This window comes from Channa argus, chromosome 11 (assembly GCF_033026475.1).
Source record: "Channa argus isolate prfri chromosome 11, Channa argus male v1.0, whole genome shotgun sequence".
In the NCBI taxonomy this organism is placed as follows: Eukaryota; Metazoa; Chordata; class Actinopteri; order Anabantiformes; family Channidae; genus Channa; species Channa argus.
The window spans coordinates 12550439-12569437 of NC_090207.1; the positions used below are offsets into that span (position 1 = coordinate 12550439).

General features: G+C 37.5%; 1 protein-coding gene across 3 annotated transcripts; it reads left to right on the forward strand.

Moving 5' to 3' along the window:
* The first annotated feature begins 3426 nt into the window (after positions 1–3426).
* Positions 3427–17791, forward strand: slc1a3a (solute carrier family 1 member 3a). Of its 3 annotated transcripts, none has more exons than XR_010915611.1 (11): positions 3427–3584; positions 4090–4421; positions 5252–5389; positions 11255–11459; positions 11700–11742; positions 12411–12679; positions 12768–13001; positions 13626–13820; positions 14232–14366; positions 15859–16424; positions 16696–17791. XR_010915611.1 is itself a non-coding variant. In XM_067522188.1 (11 exons), the coding sequence occupies exons 2-11, from the start codon at positions 4238–4240 to the stop codon at positions 16724–16726; spliced, it is 1638 nt and encodes a 545-aa protein (XP_067378289.1). In that variant the 5' UTR covers positions 3427–3584; positions 4090–4237; the 3' UTR covers positions 16727–17791. The 3 variants fall into 3 exon arrangements, 2 of the variants coding, with proteins under 2 accessions (XP_067378289.1, XP_067378290.1); XM_067522188.1 differs by having other exon boundaries at positions 15859–16062; XM_067522189.1 differs by lacking the exons at positions 3427–3584; positions 4090–4421; positions 5252–5389 and adding an exon at positions 10531–10742 and having other exon boundaries at positions 15859–16062.
* The last annotated feature ends 1208 nt before the right edge of the window (positions 17792–18999 follow it).

Below are 18999 nucleotides of genomic sequence, written 5' to 3' on the forward strand. Positions count from 1 at the left end.
GCACAATGATGCTGGTGAACAATGTGGCCCCAGTTCTGTGTGTCCCCAGAGGGCCACTGTAGACTGCAGATCTTATAACCTGTCCTGGATACATCAACCCCCTGGGAGTGGACCACTCCTACCTGAACTGACTGGGATGGAAGAGCCACCTGTGCCAGTTTCAGTTACTAACACTCAGCAGTGCTGGAATTCAGGTCATGGCCTATGATTTTCTCTGTATAAAATGACTCTTATAGCCAGAGTATTTGTTGACATTATAAAAAACAGCTAGGCCCAGACGGGGAAATCACCAAACCAACACGCTCATTTATTCAATATGCAGTAAAATAAATATTTTTTCAAATGTTTATATATAGATACATTTCTCACCCCGAACCCTTTGCTGTCAATCACAGCAGAACATACCATTAAATACCATATTGCATGGCTCCTATGGTCAACAGCGTTGCAATAGGATGAAAAAACATAAACCCCTTATCTTGTTCCACATTCCTTCTGTAACCTCCTTAACAAAACTAAGACCAGACTTCTAATTGGAGCATTTAAAATGCTCCTGATCTCAGAGATACTGATTGAAGAGTAGACAGGTTTTTTGATCTGTGAGTGAAAAAAGAATCACATGCATAATGTCCGACATGTACAACTTTAAAATGGTAGTGATGGTTAAGGGTAATTGTTTTAACTTCCTTTTATTGCTTGGCAATTCTCACTTAACCATCACCACTACATGCCTAACCCTAACAGCAAACAACAAGCCTTAATCCTAATATAAACTATTAATTATCCCCTCGAAAATATACACTACTTTGAACTCGTCTTCATTTCTGAGTACACAACAAAGTACACAAAACAAACATACTCCAGATATGACAGACTTTCTACCCAGCAGCCATGGAAATATGTCACATTCCTCTGACTCTTTATTGTTTTGCGGCTTTCCTAAATGTATAAGTTCTAAGCTGCCGTTGACCCCAGTTGATCCCCTGCTATGCCCCATAAAGACAAAGGAGTCTGTTGTTCGTTGTTGCTTGTTGGGATAGCTGTGTGACAAATGCCATGTGGTGAGGGTGAGGATGGGTGGGATCCTGGTTTAAAGCTTTCCAGATGAGCCGAGGCTTAATGATGGGAATGCTAGAGATCTGGCTTGTCAGTAATGGTGTTACACAAACATGTTCAGAGAATTTGTTCAAATGGATGATGAAATAGCCATTGACCTGTATCCTGTAGTTAAGCATTAACATTAAATTACTTTTAACAGACAAACACAAAAACAAACACACCAAATCAATAATATTTTATATGTTTACAATAAAAATAAATCTGTCCTATCTGCACCTTTTAAAAATAAAATAAACTATATTTCGATAAAGATAGAATACCTGATTCTGTTACAGACAAGGAGCTGTGATTTGTTAAGAACTGATTCTGTCCCCAGTCTTTTTAAATCAGAAAATGAGAAGAAGTTTTTTATTTTGATGCTACATAGCCCAGGAAATTACAGTTAAAGATCAAAACACATTACAGTTGATTCACTAATGAAGGTTATCTATGTATCATGAAGCACTCAAAATATGCAGTTTTATCCATTCTGCATTTAATCAAATCAAGTATATACATAAATATATATAATTAGTTTTGATACTGTTTGGGTAATGGAAACAAACAAAAATAAATCATTTACATAACTTTTTTTGTTCGTTTTATTACTATAAAATATTAAAAACAAAAAACCTTTTGATCAGATGAAACACTAAACATAAATCTTGCTCTGCAGCTTGAACCAACATGCTAATTTTTCGACTTGCATGTAAATTTACCTTAATTCAATTTCAAGATCAAATGCTACATCTCACCTTTACATCTTATCTTTCTTATTCTTTTTTATCATGTATATTATTTAATGGTTAGCTGTATTCAGCTTCCCAGCTTATCTCTGCCACACAGTAACAAATTGCAGCATTATTTGTCAAAAACAGCATTAAACTTACAGTCAAATAAAATATAATAAACAGTTTGTCTCTTGTTTGGACCATACTACAGTTGTTTAATTGACTTTTACATACACCTGTTGAGAGAGAGACCTCAGTTCTCCACTTAAATCAGCTGCTTGCTCTATGTATGTACATAATGATCAACTATTCTTTATTTTATATTTTTCTATACACAAAAGTGAGAAACAATTGTATTGTTAGTAAGTGTGTTATTTTAATAAACATATTGTACCAGAAATGAAAATATAAAATGGAAATAAAACGGTGTTGGCTATGCGAGTCTTTAAAATTCCTGTGTCTAGTAGTTCAGAAGTTCAGAAGAAAGACATATAATCTCATAAAGGTCATATAAAACATAAGGCATTTTTTTTGTGTGTGTGTGTGTGTGTGTGCGTGCACGTGTGTGTGCTTGTGCGTGCATGTGCGTACGTGTGTATGCTTGTGTGTGTGTGGTGCTTGTGTGTATCGTATATGTGTATATGGACTGACAGCTGAAAGACTTTACAGCATCTATGCCAAACACGGATTCTCTTGGTATGAGTCATAAAGGACTCCTCCAGCTCGGATTTTCATTTACTCTTTTTCACACTTATTTAGTACTCATTCACCCACATTCACTCACACACACACACACACACACGCACACACACACACACACACACACATACACACAAACACACACACACACAAACACACATGCCCACACACATAGATACACTCTCTCTCTCTCAGGGCTAATAGCATCATAAACTCTGAGCTATGAATTCCTAAATTCTGCTGCCAGACTAGCTGCCAGGCATCAGATGGACTGTATTTGTATCATTCATGCAGTTGTTTTCCTTTCTAACCACTGTCTCCAGTGCTAAAGCTTAGGTTGTCATTATGCTTTCATGACAAAGTAGCACAGTAGTCAGTTCATTTGCCAAAAACTAGTAGTGCTGTTTGCACAGATTTGTTGCCAAAAGCACTAGTTGCACCACAGGTACTGTGGAAATATTTACTTGTGCTGTTTAGTTTAGTAAATGAAGGAGTCCACAACTGACCAAATGGACAATTATTAGAAAAGATGGCTGATGAAGATGTATCAAAATAATGTGTGGATGGTTGTCAAACGTGATGGAAGACTTTTTCTGATCAGAGTAAACGCATCAAGCATAAACACTTATTTGAAAAGAAGGCTGAGACGGACAAGAAAACAAGAAGGTCCATTCTCTTTTTCTTGCCTGGAAGGCTCATTATTCCTCCAGCTCCCTTCTGTCTAAAAAGTACCCCCTCCTCTACCTTACTTCACTTTTTTAGTCCCCACCGCTCCTCCCCACAAGCTCAAACTGTGTTACTGGTTTTTCTTTTACTATAGCACCGCCTCCATTCTCTAACTGGCTCTTTCATTCCCTCATCCCTGCTGCTGCTCCCTCCTTTTCCTTTCTCCTTCCCTCGCCTCTTTCTCTCGCCTTCCTTTTCATTGCGGGGAGCTCACACCAACCAGCTCACAGCCAAAGAGCTCCACCTCTGTCTCACACTGGCCACGCTTTAAACCAGAAACTTCCCTTGAAAAAACTTTACTCCAAAGGAAGTTATTGCTCAAGTCTAAAGGTACAGAAAAAAACTTCTTAGTATTTTGACATTTGATGTATAATGAAATGCCTCTATCTAACTGTATGTGTGTGTGTGTTTGAATCTGTATCAGTAACCAATGTATTGCACTGTACATGTGCAGTATTTATCCCTATGTGTATGAGGAAGTCTGCATGCCTCCGCAGCTGCGGGTGCCATACATTTGTTCCACACTCATGGAATACAGGCTTTCTATGACAGAAAAGTATTTAGGTTTAGGTGTTAGATAATCTATTCTGTGGGAATTTGCATGATTATTGTTTTATTTCCTGCACATGAGGGTTACAATGAAACATTTATCAATAATTTCCACTTTGTATGGGTTGTACAGTATATAGAGCTTTTAAGTGACAGTTCGGTGAGAAAAGATACACATCGATTACAATCCCTCATTACGTAACTGAGTTGTCTGTGTTTCAAAGTCTTTTTTTTTTGTCCAGATATGTGCTGCTAACTCTTACTTTCTGTCCCTTGCTCTAATCAGGCAACTTGTAAGCCTTAAACCAAGGCAGAGGTGCATCAAAGGGGAAGAGGACCAAAAGGTAACCACTGTAACAGAACCTTCAAGGAGTACGAGTCCCAGAGTTCAAGTTCCTGCACATTTATAACAGATCTGAAGATTTCTGGCTGCTATGACTCAGAGCAATGGAGAAAACTCACAGAGGACTCGGAGTGGTCTCCACCAGATCCGGGCTAGGATCCAGTCACGGTCATTGCTGGCCAAGAAGCGAGTGGAGAACATCACAAAGAATGATGTGAAAGGATTCTTCATTAGAAATGCCTTTGTAATCTTTACCGTTGCAGCTGTCATTGTTGGTAAGTCACTTTAGACTCACGTTAGACACTGATTAGCCACTGTGCTCTGTCTAATCTAATCCAATTAAATTGTTAACCTTGCTAGTCTAATTGATTTTCTGAAATTTCCGGAACCTTCTTTGTTTCTTTGGTCCTCTCTACTCTGTCGATTTTCCCACCTGTATTCAAATGTGTAAAGAAGAAGGCAACAGATGTGCGGCATCCTAATAGTCCATCAGTCTGGTGTGACCAATTCCTCTGTATTTGGGAAGAAAAAGGAAAAGAGTAGAAGCAAACCGACTGGATAAAAGAACAGAGGGAACTCAAATGAACCTAGCAGAATGGCCTTTTTCTGACCCTACAGCTGCCCTCTACCCTGTTGCCATTAACCTCTGTGACTTACTCAGTAGGACGTGAGCCAAGCCCACCCACCACCTGCACATCTGCAACCCAACTTTGACAAACTCATCTAATTGATTGTTAAATTCAGGATGTTCGTCACTTCAGGTTACTAGATCAGCACAAGGGCCTGTTGTGAAAGTGGGCAAACTGGTTAAAACATAAAACACAAATAAGGTAGAGCTAAAAGAGAATTGGGGTTACTCAACAGCTTACTCATTCATCATCATTATATCCAATGCATTCAACATCACTGTACCAGTTCCCTCATTTCAAAGGGAATATTAAAAAAAAATATATTACTATTACTACTATTCACATATATTCCCAGCAGTATTCTGATTATATCCTGCTAAAGCTGACATACGGGAATTATTTATTATTGTAGTCATATTAATATTGAATGTTTTAATAAACGTTGGACTTTTTTCTACATCTACTTGCCACTGCAGGTATAATCCTCGGATTTGCCCTGCGGCCGTATAACATGTCTTACCGTGAGGTGAAGTTCTTCTCTTTTCCCGGAGAACTTCTGATGAGAATGCTTCAAATGCTGGTACTTCCTCTGCTGGTTTCCAGTCTTATCACTGGTATGAATCTGTATTTCTATTTTTTGCAGCAGTTAATTTAGTGGCATCAGGACTTTAAATGTAAAGATTGATTTGCATTGATTTGACAAATTCATCTCTTGCCCATTATTCACCTCTTTTAAGTGTATATATGGTATTTTTCTTAAATGTTTAACTTGGCTTGACAATCAATCTGAAGTATGTCTACATGAATATGAATGCTGATGCAAATGAATGACTCATGTCAACAGTCAGATCACTGAATAACCGTCACAACATTTTACATTGCACAACTTGGCTTACACACTGCACGTCCACAAGTATAAAATCATTGTGGTTAATAAAGTGCTTTTGTCATTGGCCTTTTAAAGTGCAAATGTACCTCTGATGTCTAAAATAAGCTGTTTAGACACTTACAGTTCCAGCCTTTGTGACATTGGTTTGTTCTAAATTTACAACAGCTGCCTTAGTAAGAGCACACAGCATTCTAACTGGTATCACAAAAGCCCTTTCAATCTCTCTTACTCACACATCTACAACATATCTACATCCCTGTGCGCTCAGCATGCCTCCTTAGCTCTCTTCACATTTGGTAGCCACTGTAAAAATAGCCTCCTACCAGACAAAATCTTGACCACTCTCTCTCACCCCATCATACTAAGTATGAGGTTTTATGAGACAGTAAGCTGCATGTTTTGTAGGTAGTGTGTCCTTTCTAAAGGTTTGAAACCAGTGACAGTGTAACTTTGTTGCTCCACCAACCGAAATGTATCCCATGAGTGGCAGAGTAGCTGTTTGTTCAGCCGTCGCTGTTTGTTGGTTTTGGGCCCACTGGTGGACAGGGTCAGGATGACCTCACAAGCAAGGGGGGGGGGAGATAGATTTCAGACTTACAGAGTCTTGGTCTTCTTGGTTGTTTCAGTATGTTTTGTACCTTCTGCACCTCGTGACTATTTGGCTATATTTTTCAAAATAACACAAACCTCATTCACAACCTCAGTGTAATGCACAATCAACCCATAACATCAATGGATTTGAAAGTGAGAAGAGTTTTACTACATTATGAAAGTTAAAGTGGGTATATGGAAAATGTAAGATTCCAAAAACACTAGCTTGCAGCCATGATTGATAAAAGTAGGCAAAACAATGTCCAGTCTCTGATTGGTGATTGACAGGGCAAGAAAAAAGTCTCCTTGGGGGATAAAAGAGACAAGTTGTTCGATAATAACTAGCTTTGTTCTGCCGTGGGGCAAACATCAGCCTCCTCTGACATCATGTCACATGACTTGTGATGAAATTAACAAAGAGTGCTGTTCTGCAGCAAAGTCATCAGGATAACAACTCCTCTCCTGTGTGCAATAATATCTGCTATGATATTACATGTCCAGTAAATGCTGCTGCCACTTTAAAGGTATTTTTAAAAGTTACCCTTCAGAAAGTGACTTAAAACCATTTGTTGCAATATACACTATATTGTGGCTTTATTATCTGATATCATTATTGTTTTTGTTGTGTTAGGTTGAGCAGTTTGTTTAAGAAAACCTGCTCTACATTATTTTTTGTGTAACTGCACTGATTTGAATAGTTCTTAGCTGTGTCAACCAGAAGTGTAGGGGTGTTATTAATAAGCCAGATAGTCAGTAGAAAGCAAATTTAACCACAGTAAAAGTACGAATCTTCAAGTTTAACAGGATTCCAAATCAAAAATATACTTCACATATATAATTACAACGAAGTAAATGCTCTGCATAATAATAATAATAATAATAATAATAATAATAATAATAATAATAATAATAATAATAATAATAATAATAATAATAATAATAATAATAATAATAATAATAATAATAATAATAATAATATGTATATATCAGTATTACACCTAGGTTAAACTGGTTTGGCATGCCCAAATTAATCGTTATTTAAGTCAAAAGACACGCCAAATTTTTTTGGCTAGAGCACAATCAGCACAGCATGTTCTTTTGGGTTGGCATGATCTAGTTACATCCCGCAAGACTGCAAACACATTGAATTACAACACTAAAATGTCAGATGTTTAATTTCGCAAGAACTATTATCATCCAGTTTGAAATGTAGCGAATTAGACTGAGGACAGATATCAAAGGAACAAATAAGCACTGACTGACTGTGCAGAACACATGCACACAAACACACACGTTCACATGCATTTGGTCACATGCTGTAGTTTGCTGACTTTCTAAACAATAAAATAGAAGACTCAATGAACCAGTAGATTAATTATTAGACTCTTCTATTTTACTTGCACTGTTAAAAAGTTACAAACTAACAAATCCCTTTTTCAGTCACAGGTTTCCAGATATCTGAAACCAAAATTTTAGTTGAAAAGTAATAGTAGTAGCCTTATGCTGCTTTAAAACAAAGATAATACATACTTTACTTTTCTTATACATTCTCATACTTTTCTTAGTACATGACTTTGAGAATAACATGCTTTCGAGGTTAAAACCATTCGAGCTAAGCTGTGCAGACTTGATTTCTATAAACACGTGGCCCCTGCACATTCTCTTAAGGCTCAATTACGCCTTTATTGAAATGGATTGTCCCATTTGAAAGGTACTTGCCTAAAGTTTGATTCTGCCTAAGACTGGGCCCTGGGATATAGGAATCAGAGGCACCCTGTAGGGTATTATATTAAGGGGCAAAACAAGTGGAAAGGCAGATAAGGAGAACTAAGGAATAAGGATTATGAGTTTCAATGAAGGAGTAAGAGCTGCAGTTTCCTCATTTATCTTGTTCATAACTATATGCTCCTTTCTTTTCATATTTCTTATCTGCCCAACATGTAAATGGTTGCAGCAAATCCATCCATCTATTGTTTTCAGACATTTGATTGCCACTACAGTATGAGGAGAGAGGATGTGGGCAAGTGCTGGAGTTAAAGCATGAAAAATACTTTAAGAGAAGAGAGTGTAAGAGAATCAGTGCATCTCTTTCCACCTCGGCAGTTCACAAAGAATTAAAAAAGGGTCTTTATAATAGTAAAGCACAGAGATTAATTTTCCTAAAAATGAGAAAAATGCACATAAAAATATAGCAGCTGTCAGGCTGATTTTCATTTGGAATTTCCATCATGGACACACATCTAAACATGACAAAATGTCCAAAAAGAAATCATTATTCAAGCATACCTTGTTTCCTTGGAACTAAATTGGCTTGAGCTTGAGATCACAAAAAGTTTGACGTAATAAAGCACATTATATATTGGATTGCCTGTGAGCATTGAAATGTACTAATCGGCGCTGATGAATTAACAAGTAATGCAGTGAAAAGACATAATTGTTCTGCTGACTTTTTAAATTTTACTTCTGGAGGCCATGTATTATTTGTAACATACAAATCAAGATGCTGCAAATAGAAGCTGAGCTGCTCAAGGCTTCAGATATTTTATGCCTACAACTACCAGCAATTATTTTCAATTCTGACAGAAAACGGTGATCAATGCAGATTACAACTTTCTAGATAAGTCTTGTTAAGATTGTGCAGAGAGCATTTGCCAAGCTGCAGTGGATGTTAAATGCCCTCTAGACAGAACTTTGTCCTGCGCTTCAACTTTTGCCCCCTAAAGTAGGCCTACTTTTTTGTTTAATGAACATTCTCCATATGAGGAAGAAAGTCATTCTCCCTGCTCCCCTTCAATCTTGGGTCTTTCGTTCCTTTGAAAAGATGGAATTGGTGAGACTGCGTCTCTTGTTGCCCGGACAACAAGCTGAGGGTCATTGTTTGTGTGTGTGTGTGTGTGTGTGTGTGTGTGTGTGTGTGTCTGCGTGTGTGTGAGTGTGTCAGCATAACTAAGTCAACAAGTTTTCCCAGGGTTGTCAGAAAGGCACAAGGAGGGGAGCAGGAGAATGGAGGGTGGTTGGGAGGAAAGGGGTGGGAGTGAACGAAGACTGCAGCAACAAGATCAGCAGGAAAATAAGGACAAGAAGGAGACAAGATGTAGGGGTGGGAGAACATGGGAACGTGGGTTATGAGGGAAGACCCTGAAACTAGAGGTGGTTGAGTGTGGAGGGTAAGAATTTGGGGGAAAATAAAGAGGAAGGGAAGGACAAGGAAGGGAGGAAGAGGATCCGAACTAGATAAAAGCCTGAGTGTTTGGCAAGTCAAAACAAGAAAAGAGAGGGCAAAGCTGGGGCACTGAGGTACACCCACCCACACACACACACACACAGTCACACCCACAAAAACACACACACACTAGTACACAGTGACACACTTGGGTATGCACAGTGTCAAAGAGCAACATATGAAAAGAACACATATATCTCCTATCATATAATGCTTGTGTTTCCCTGTGCAGCTCTGAATGAAGATAATAGCCATAATAGGATCTGACACTTTGAAAATACCACATCACTGCCATACAATGAGGCAGCTTGTCTGTTTCCAGTTCTCTGAAAGTCTGTATTTCTTTTACCACTATTATCCCTGCAAAGTCTGTTTGATGTTGTTAAAACTGTGGAGGACAATTCGGACTCCCTGCTCTGTGACTCCCTCAAATGTCTTTATGGCCCACACATATCTAAATGTGTACTTTGAAAAGATCTGGTCTTACTTACAGGAATGAAAGGTTAATAGACAAACAAAGCAGGGAGCAATGTATTCATTTGTCACTTGACCATCAGTTGCTTTTTGCTGATTCTTGCTTTAATATATTTTGTCTGTAGAAAGTATTTTACTTGTTGTATTTTGATGTATTTTTTTGTCCATAACACAAAAAATCAATTGAGGTTGATTGTTAATGTTGACAGATTGTTACGGTATAACTTACATATTTCTCTGCTCCATGGGTTCATAACAAACCAATGTCACATGTGGGTACATGTGTTTTGTTTTTGGACCAACTGTAAAAGAGTGAATTGAACAATGCAACAGCACAAAAACACCAGTCAGTTTTCCAGGAGTGTCTCCCTGCATCTATAATTTAGAATGATTTATATATGATTATCTACAGTTCAGTAGGTGTTATTTTTCAAGTCAGACCATGATTCTTGATGCTCTGTGTTGTTACAGATAGTCCAGATGGGTGTATTGCAACCTATAACTACAGGACCTTTTCCTGGCCTGACTGTATGCTCACATAAACATGTGTTAGCGGTTGCTCTAAGGTTGACATCTGCCTTCTCCATCTTCATGCAACTGTTGAGGCAGCTATTACGATTTTGTTGCTTTATTTAGCAACATCTTGTGGTGCTTGACACTGAAAGTTCATGACTGAAAGCATTATGTTTTAATGAATAGCTGTATGGCTTCTTGTAAGCCTCTGTTATTATACAAGATGCCACATGGAGCTGCATATATGGCCACTGGTGGAAAATAATACAATTTTGAGGTATTCATACTTTGGTATTTCCATTTTATAACCATTACTTGTATTCCATTGCTGGTTAGAGACAATTAGATCTCTGATGTTCTGACATTCTTAATGCAAATTATAATCAACTATTATGGATAGTTACTTAGGCATACAAAATTTATTTTTTTACCTACCTGTTGAATTATCACCTTGTTCTTAAAATATTTTAATTTAAAGCATGCATGCAGTACTTCTGCTTGAATGAACAAGTTTGATATAATTTTGATATCTGCTTGCAGTAGAGTACTTGTTTTGGCAAATACTTGGGCACTTTTACTTTTGTATTGCTGTTGGGTACCTTCCACTGTTCAGCAGCACAATATACTCATGCATTGATACTGTATTTCTGCTTCCTTTACTCTATTCTTCCTTTACTCCTTTACTCTTATTTACTATTTGAAATGCAATCTATGCGCATCATAACTTGACATAATAGTAGTGCAGGTACAAGTTGACAATTAATAATTTTGTCTATATTTCTTTTGTAGGTATGGCGGCTCTGGACAGCCGTGCTTCTGGTAAAATGGGTATGAGGGCAGTAGTGTATTATACTACCACTACCATCATTGCAGTGTTCATCGGTATTGTCGTGGTGCTCATTATTCACCCTGGAAAAGGTTCAAAGGATGAGTTCACCAGGCAGCAGAAGATAGAACAGATCAGCACTGCTGATGCCTTCCTGGACCTCATCAGGTACCTTCACAATCATTTCATGCAGCTAAAACAACCATGTGCACTTCAAAGAGCACTGAAGTTCATTGATCACAGTTCAGTCACAGTTTTTAAGTTATGTGACATTAAAGATACAAATGGCAACATAAAGACTAGAGAATGCAAATCACACAATGGACTTAATACTTTCATGGTTTGCATGCAAAGTGAATTTGTATTTCGTAAGTACTTTGTTTAAAACGTTTGTGTTGTGTTTTACAGAAACATGTTTCCTCCTAATATTGTCGAAGCTTGCACCAAGCAGGTAACCATCGCCAAATTTCTTTTCTAATTCTCTGTGTCATCCAGTTGCATGAAATGCTTTACTTCTTAATACTTTTACTTGTGCTTATCAAGCCTGGAACTTGAGTGCTTGTTTTATATTGTTTAAAGCCTCTCCCTTTTTTCGGATTATCTCAAAAATCCCTATTGATTTAAATCTAAATTGCATAAATTTTAATATTTGAGTGTGAATGGCAATCTGTTTCTGATGTACCCCACTTCTTGCCCAATGGAAGGCTCAAGCATCCCTGTGACCATTAATTATCCTAAGCGGTTTGGAAAATGGATGGATAACTTCCAACTTTTTGCTAGAGGTCTCTTTCACAATGGAAATCCATGTTATACTCTCACCAATTAAATATAAATACACACTACTTTGTGTTCAGTAGTTCAGTCTTTGCTCATAGGATTGTTAATATAACATTTCAGACGGGTGATATATAGAAATATTTCTTCCAATTTTTCATCTGACCCAGAAACAAATAATCAGTTTTGATGTCAAATAATCATGCCTTTCACCACAATTGATTGATCCACTTGTCAAATTCAATGTATTTTCTGCTGAATTTGAAAATGTTTGACTGGGAGTCTTGTATTTTTTTTTCTGAAAACTATAAAATATCATCTGTCCTCTTCTTTTTTTAAATCTAGTTTAAGACGCAGTATGCAAAAAGAGTAGTCTATGTGAAGATGACAGTCAATGACACAATATTCACACTCAACGGGAGCCAAGAAATAGCGCGGGAGGAGATGATCCCAGTGCCAGGAACTGTTAATGGAATCAATGCTCTCGGCCTGGTGGTGTTCTCCATGTGCTTCGGTCTGATCATTGGGAATATGAGGGAAGAGGGACAGCCCCTCAAGGACTTCTTCGACTGTCTTAATGAATCCATCATGAGGCTGGTGGCTATAATCATGTGGTAGGTGCAAGGACGGATGAAGGGGTGAACACACAGTTTTTAATTATTATTGGGTAAATTCCTAGTAACACCTATTATTGATCCTCAGGTATGCCCCTGTTGGTATCTTGTTCCTGATTGCTGGTAAGATTGTGGAGATGGACGACATTACAACAATGGGTGGCCAGCTGGGAATGTACACAGTGACAGTGATTTGTGGCCTGCTCATCCATGCTATCATTGTCCTACCAACACTTTACTTTGTCGTCACAAGGAAGAACCCCTTTATATTCATTGCAGGGCTGTTGCAGGCACTTGTCACTGCCCTGGGAACATCCTCTAGGTATGTGGTTTGGTTAAGCCTTACAAAATTTAAGTCTAACTCAAAATCCCACATACTGATTATAAAGGTCTAATTCAAAGGAGAAATGATCGTCATTCTCTCATGTACAATAGTCAGAAACTGTTGCATTGCTGCTTTAGCAATGAGAACTAAACAGACACACAAAAAAAAAATGGGTATGTATGGTAAGGTATGTCTCTATGTGTTGGCCCAGAGATTGACTGGCCACCTGTTCAAGGTTTAGCCTGTCTCTCACCCAGTGAAAGCTGGGATAGCCTCGAGCCCCCCGTGACCCTGGACAATATAAGCAGTTAAAGACGAAAAAATTAACACAAAAGTATTGAATTAGGAAACCAACAAACTGGTAGTATGGTAGTAATACTGTACCTGCGGCTCCAACTTCCTTTAATCATGTCCTAATTATTTCTGAATATTGTTAGATTTTAAAAATGCATGTTGTATTTCTCTTCTTGTTTTGATGAATGGTTTCAGACATGCTCCAAATGATGATTAATAAGCATTATTTATTGCTTTTTGCAACTGAGCTGTCTGTCCTAAAATGCTCACAGCAACTTAACTGTTAACAATTTGATCCTCATTCTCTCTCCCTTCATCCTCTCTCAGTTCTGCCACCCTACCCATCACTTTTAAATGCCTGGAAGAAAACAACAAAGTGGACAAGCGTGTGACTCGTTTTGTGCTCCCTGTTGGTGCCACAATAAACATGGATGGCACGGCTCTATACGAAGCCCTGGCAGCAATATTCATCGCTCAAGTCAATGATTACGATCTTAACTTTGGACAGATTCTCACCATCAGGTATGTGATATGAATTCACTTGTGTTTAACAGTCAATAATAATGTCTTCTAATAATTAAGACTTTATTTTTAACTAATTCATCATGTTTCATACAGCCTGAATTGTGCAAAATTGATTTGATTTAGTTGTTCACTTTGCCTGCTTTGAGTTTTTGTATGTACAGGAGAATATATTATCACATTTGTTTTTCATTAAGGCAAGAAATAAAATTAATTTAATTTAAGTGACGCACATTCAAACCTCAAAACCACTCAAAGATATTTACTCAAAATAAACTTCAGCTATAAACTAATTGATGATTGAGTGGTCAAACCTGAGACGTCTTATTTTCAGTTGCACTATAATTAATGATTTTTGTTACAAAATTCAAATAACCCCAAATTTCTCTTCATCTGCCCTTTTCCAATCAGTATCACAGCCACAGCAGCCAGTATTGGAGCCGCTGGAATCCCTCAGGCAGGACTAGTCACAATGGTGATCGTGCTAACATCTGTAGGCCTGCCCACTGATGACATCTCACTCATTATTGCCGTTGATTGGTTCCTGTAAGTATTGACTAAGTGACCTATTAAACAACTTTGCTTTCATGGGTAAAGTAAATAAAAAAAGATAAGATCAGGAATTCCCCAAGTAATTCAATTCAACTTCAATTCAACTTTATTTATATAGCGCCAATTCACAACAAAGTCATCTCAGGGCACTTTACAGAATAAAGTCAAGATTATAAAGATATATAAAGAGAACCCAACAATTCCCCCTGGAGCAAGCCATAGGCAACAGTGGAGAGGAAAAACTCCCTTTAACGGAAGAAACCTCCAGCAGAACCAGGCTCAGGGTGGACGGCCATCTGCCTCGACCGGTTGGGGTGAGTGGAAAGGGGAGAGAGAAAAGAACAGAGCAACAAAAGCAACAACAAAACATCTGGCAGATTGGTAGGATCAGTAGCTTCACGCTGGAAGACACACAGCTTCAAAGCCGGGGGACACCTGCAGAAAGGGACAGAGAGAAGGGGACAGAGGAGGACAAAGACAACTACGGTAGAGAACACACAGAGTTAATGACATACAGTGGTGACAATTGCTGGATGAGAGGAGAGGAGAGATGGTCAAGAGGAGGAAAGGAGCTCAGTGCATTGGGGGGTGGGTCCCCCAGCAGTCTAAGCCTATGGCAGCATAACTATAACTAACTATATGCTTTATTAAAAAGGAAGGTTTTAAGCCTAGACTTAAAAGTAGAGAGAGTGTCTGCTTCCCGAATCTGAACTGGGAGCTGGTTCCACAGGAGAGGAGCTTGATAGCTAAAGGCTCTACCTCCCATTCTACTTTTGGAAATTCTGGGAACCACAAGTAGGACTGCATTCTGAGAGCGAAGTGATCTACTGGGATGATATGGTGCTATGAGGTCTTCTAAATATGATGGAGCCTGACCATTCAGAGCTTTATATGTAAGAAGCAGGGTTTTAAATTCTATTCTACATTTAATGGGAAGCCAATGGAGAGAAGCTAGTGAAGAAGAAGAAGTAGCACTAGTTACTAGTTTACTGCCAAGACTAATTATGAGTAAATAAAATATAGTGTGGTTTGAATTTAATTAAGTTCCACCCAAGGGGTTACTAGATCAAACTTGTTTTGGGACACACTCCTAACAGAATTATATTATTGCTTCCAGAGACACTTCCTCACATTCCATGTTTCAAAGTACATCTGGTTTTAATTGAGACAGGATTCAATTCCAGTGAAAAGCCTTACTTCCTCTTATCTACTGGCTGTTTATAGACTGTCTGGAATGATAAAAAATTATATATTGCTCCTGTTTTCTAAAATATATCCTGAGTACACACATTTGCTGAGAATATATAATGATTTAAATTACAGTTAATTTATTGGAATTTCTTAATGTTATGCTTATTTTATGTGCTCTGCTTTTTCCTCTATTGTCTTGTTTTATTTTTTTCTTTGCTTCTCTTGTTTCACCTTGTTGGATCTTTTCTCTTTACGTCCTACCTCCTAACCTCACTTGTTCTCTGTCTGTCCCCAGGGACCGATTGCGCACCACCACCAATGTCCTTGGAGACTCGATTGGTGCAGGTATAGTGGAACACCTGTCTCGCCATGAGTTACAAAAAAAGGACCCCGAGGTGGGCAATTCAGTGGTGGAGGAGGCAGACAAGAAGCCGTATCAGCTCATCTGCCAGGAGAATGAGTACGAGAACGAAAGGCCCGTTGACAGTGAGACCAAAATGTAGGGACAAGCTTTTGGCTCAATGTTGCATACATTCTTAGAAAAACAACTTAATTTGCAAACATCCCTCTCATGTTATTCAAGGGTTTATTACACAAAGATACAACTAGTCTATATTTCATTCAAGAAAGGTTTCACTAAGGTTGAAAGTCTACTGTGGACTGTCCTGGAACACTATAGGTTTGAAATGCTTCACTGTTGCATTTTTTGGGTTTGTGCTAAATGTGTCCTCTACAGGATGGGATTTGTTTACTATTATGTATGAACTACTTTAGAGCCTGGTGGTCCATGGTCTGCATGCCATATTCAACTCCTCTCAGAACTCTGGTGACCAATCTCACTCACTAGAGGCCAGTATTGCTGTGAGTGTTATTATTGCAGCAGATTACAGCCTATACCTGTACAGATTTTCTCTGGCATGATAGTTCAAGTTGGTGTTTGTATAGTTTGAGTTGTGTTATGCGTAAAGAATGTTTGAGAAGTCATAGTAAAAATTAGTCTGCCACTCATGAAAAGTGGTAGTCATGCACCTATATTCAGCTGCTCAAAAAAAACCTCTTTTGGGGAATATGGCTGTGATTTTACAAGTTTGTGTTGATATGGTGGCTTTATTTTCTACATTTTGGTGTACAGATTTCAACTGAATGGATGCCACTCGCCTTAAGGTAAAGTACTTATCTAAACTAAGAACAATATCTTTGCAAATATGAAATCATTATTTCTTTGAGATGTTCCGACAACCAACAATCAATCACAATGAAAAACCAAAATCTCTCAGCCACGTTTTTGTTCTGTAAATTTCTCAGATGATAATTTGAACTGTCATCAACTCTGAACTAAGGCAGTATGTTTCAACCAAAAATAAGAACACAAAAACCCACCAAAAACATTATCCAAATTTCTTTACAATGTTATCATGTTATATCAATCTGTATAGAACAAATTGCGAACCCACACAATAATGAATTACTGTTTCAGTGGGAAGGTGAAAATGCCTGTTCTGTTCTTAAACATTCCAACAGCGATTGTGAGTAAATTCCTTGCATTGTCTAACATTGGCATGGATCTAAACATTTTGTGATTGAAACATTACTGAGTCATAATAAAAAGTTAGTTTCATATTAAATTAGTAGGTTAGGTTAAGTAGGTTATATAATTTTCAAACTTTGTTAAACTATTTTCATGTTTTGAGTTTTTGCTCCCTGTAGGTAATAGCATCTTAGACGTATGACACTAATATGGATACAATTAATATCAATTAATGAATTTTACTTCATTCCTGAGTCTTTTTTTGTGCTAACTTAAAGAATTAGTGCTGTTTTGTTTCTGAACTAATAATTCAGTCATAACATTTACATAGAAGTTGCTTTGTATAGAGACATGTTCTGAATATATTGTAATTGTATAGCAAAATGTAGATACATGTACATTAATTGTAGATTTAAACAGTGAAAGGTTACTTAAGGGCTGTGTGTGTGAAGATAATGTAACAATGCTCATCAATGACCAAACTAACAATACCTCTAATCCTTGCTACATTGCAAAACTGGCTGATTTTAAGAACCAAATGTTTTTTCTTTATACTTGAGGAAATGTAATAGATACCTTGTTTACAGTTGCTGGTGATGTGACTATTTCTCTCATGGGTTCAGAATGCACACACAACTGAAATAAGATTTGTAGTCTTATCTTTGCATTGATTTTTTAAAATAAAATAAAATAAAAAACAGTGGTTGTGTTATGTCATTTGTTATGAGCTTCTAAAAGAACAAATATGTAAATATTTGTTTTAATTACTTTTGTAATTAATATGTGTTGGATGCTCTTATGGGAGTAGGTGCCTAGAGGAAACCTATTCCCAAAGAGCTGTAATACGTTCAAAAACTTAATGAATGCGCTGCTTAAGATAAAATTGTTGGTTATTGGCTTTTGTCTTGACTTTCCTTGATGGATATTCTTCATCCTATTGGCACTTTTCTCTAATATTGCCTCTAATATTTAGTAAATGTCAATGCTGACACCTTGAGGTTAAAAAGTGATTTGCCTGAAAAAAGGTCTAAAAATAATAAATACATGGTACTTTTAAACATTGTGTGATTAAGAAAGTCAGGACATTCTTTTACCATTGAGCAGATAAATTAAATGTTTTTTTTCCCACATAAACAAAAGCAAATTTGATTGAGATAACTTACAGCATTGTTATCCCCCATAACTACTTTCTCATCTATCTCTAATTATCTAAATACACGCATAGTAAAAAGTAAAATGCTGTCTGTTCTGCTAATAATGCAGTAACAAAGATACAATTATACACTAACTCCTTGCAATGGGCCATTGTGCATGATGATTATTTGAATACTGGACAATAGATTTTTATTTATACTTTTCGTGTTTTAGTTGTATTAAAGCTGCAGGCTTATTGTTACTTTGGCAACAAAAGCTCTGAGATGGCTACTTCTCCAAGTAAATTCAACCGAAAAATGTAACACGAACATTTGTATTTTTATATAAAACATCTACAGAATGATCAAAATGTCGTTACGATAGGAAACCCCAAGGGACATATTAGATAGAGACGAGTAGAAGTTGAGTATTGAACAGATGTTTGTTTGTTTTTAGAAATAGATGGTAGTTGGTATGTGTATACGATCAATTACTTTAGTAGTTTTTCGTTAAAAATCGACTGAACTGACACTGGTACACAAACAGCTTGGACGCTTTTCCCCCTACAGTTTGCATGTAAGAGCACCGAGCTCCATATTGACTTATTGTCTACTGTAAGATATTTGTAAGAGGCAGTGAATAATAAAGAGCTTTTAAGTGACAGTACATGGGCCAAAGAAAGTTAACCTGTCGCACGGCACCCTCTAGATGCTCACACACGAAATGTTGCATGGCATTTTGTTTGGCGCCGATGGAGGGAGTCACTCCTGAGCT

Coding starts and splice junctions, on each gene's coding strand:
- slc1a3a (XM_067522188.1), top strand. CDS start 4,238: ATGACTCAGAGCAATGGAGAAAACTCACAGAGGACTCGGAGTGGTCTC. Junction 4,422..5,251: donor CGTTGCAGCTGTCATTGTTG/GTAAGTCACTTT, acceptor TTGCCACTGCAG/GTATAATCCTCGGATTTGCC. Junction 11,460..11,699: donor GCCTTCCTGGACCTCATCAG/GTACCTTCACAA, acceptor TGTGTTTTACAG/AAACATGTTTCCTCCTAATA.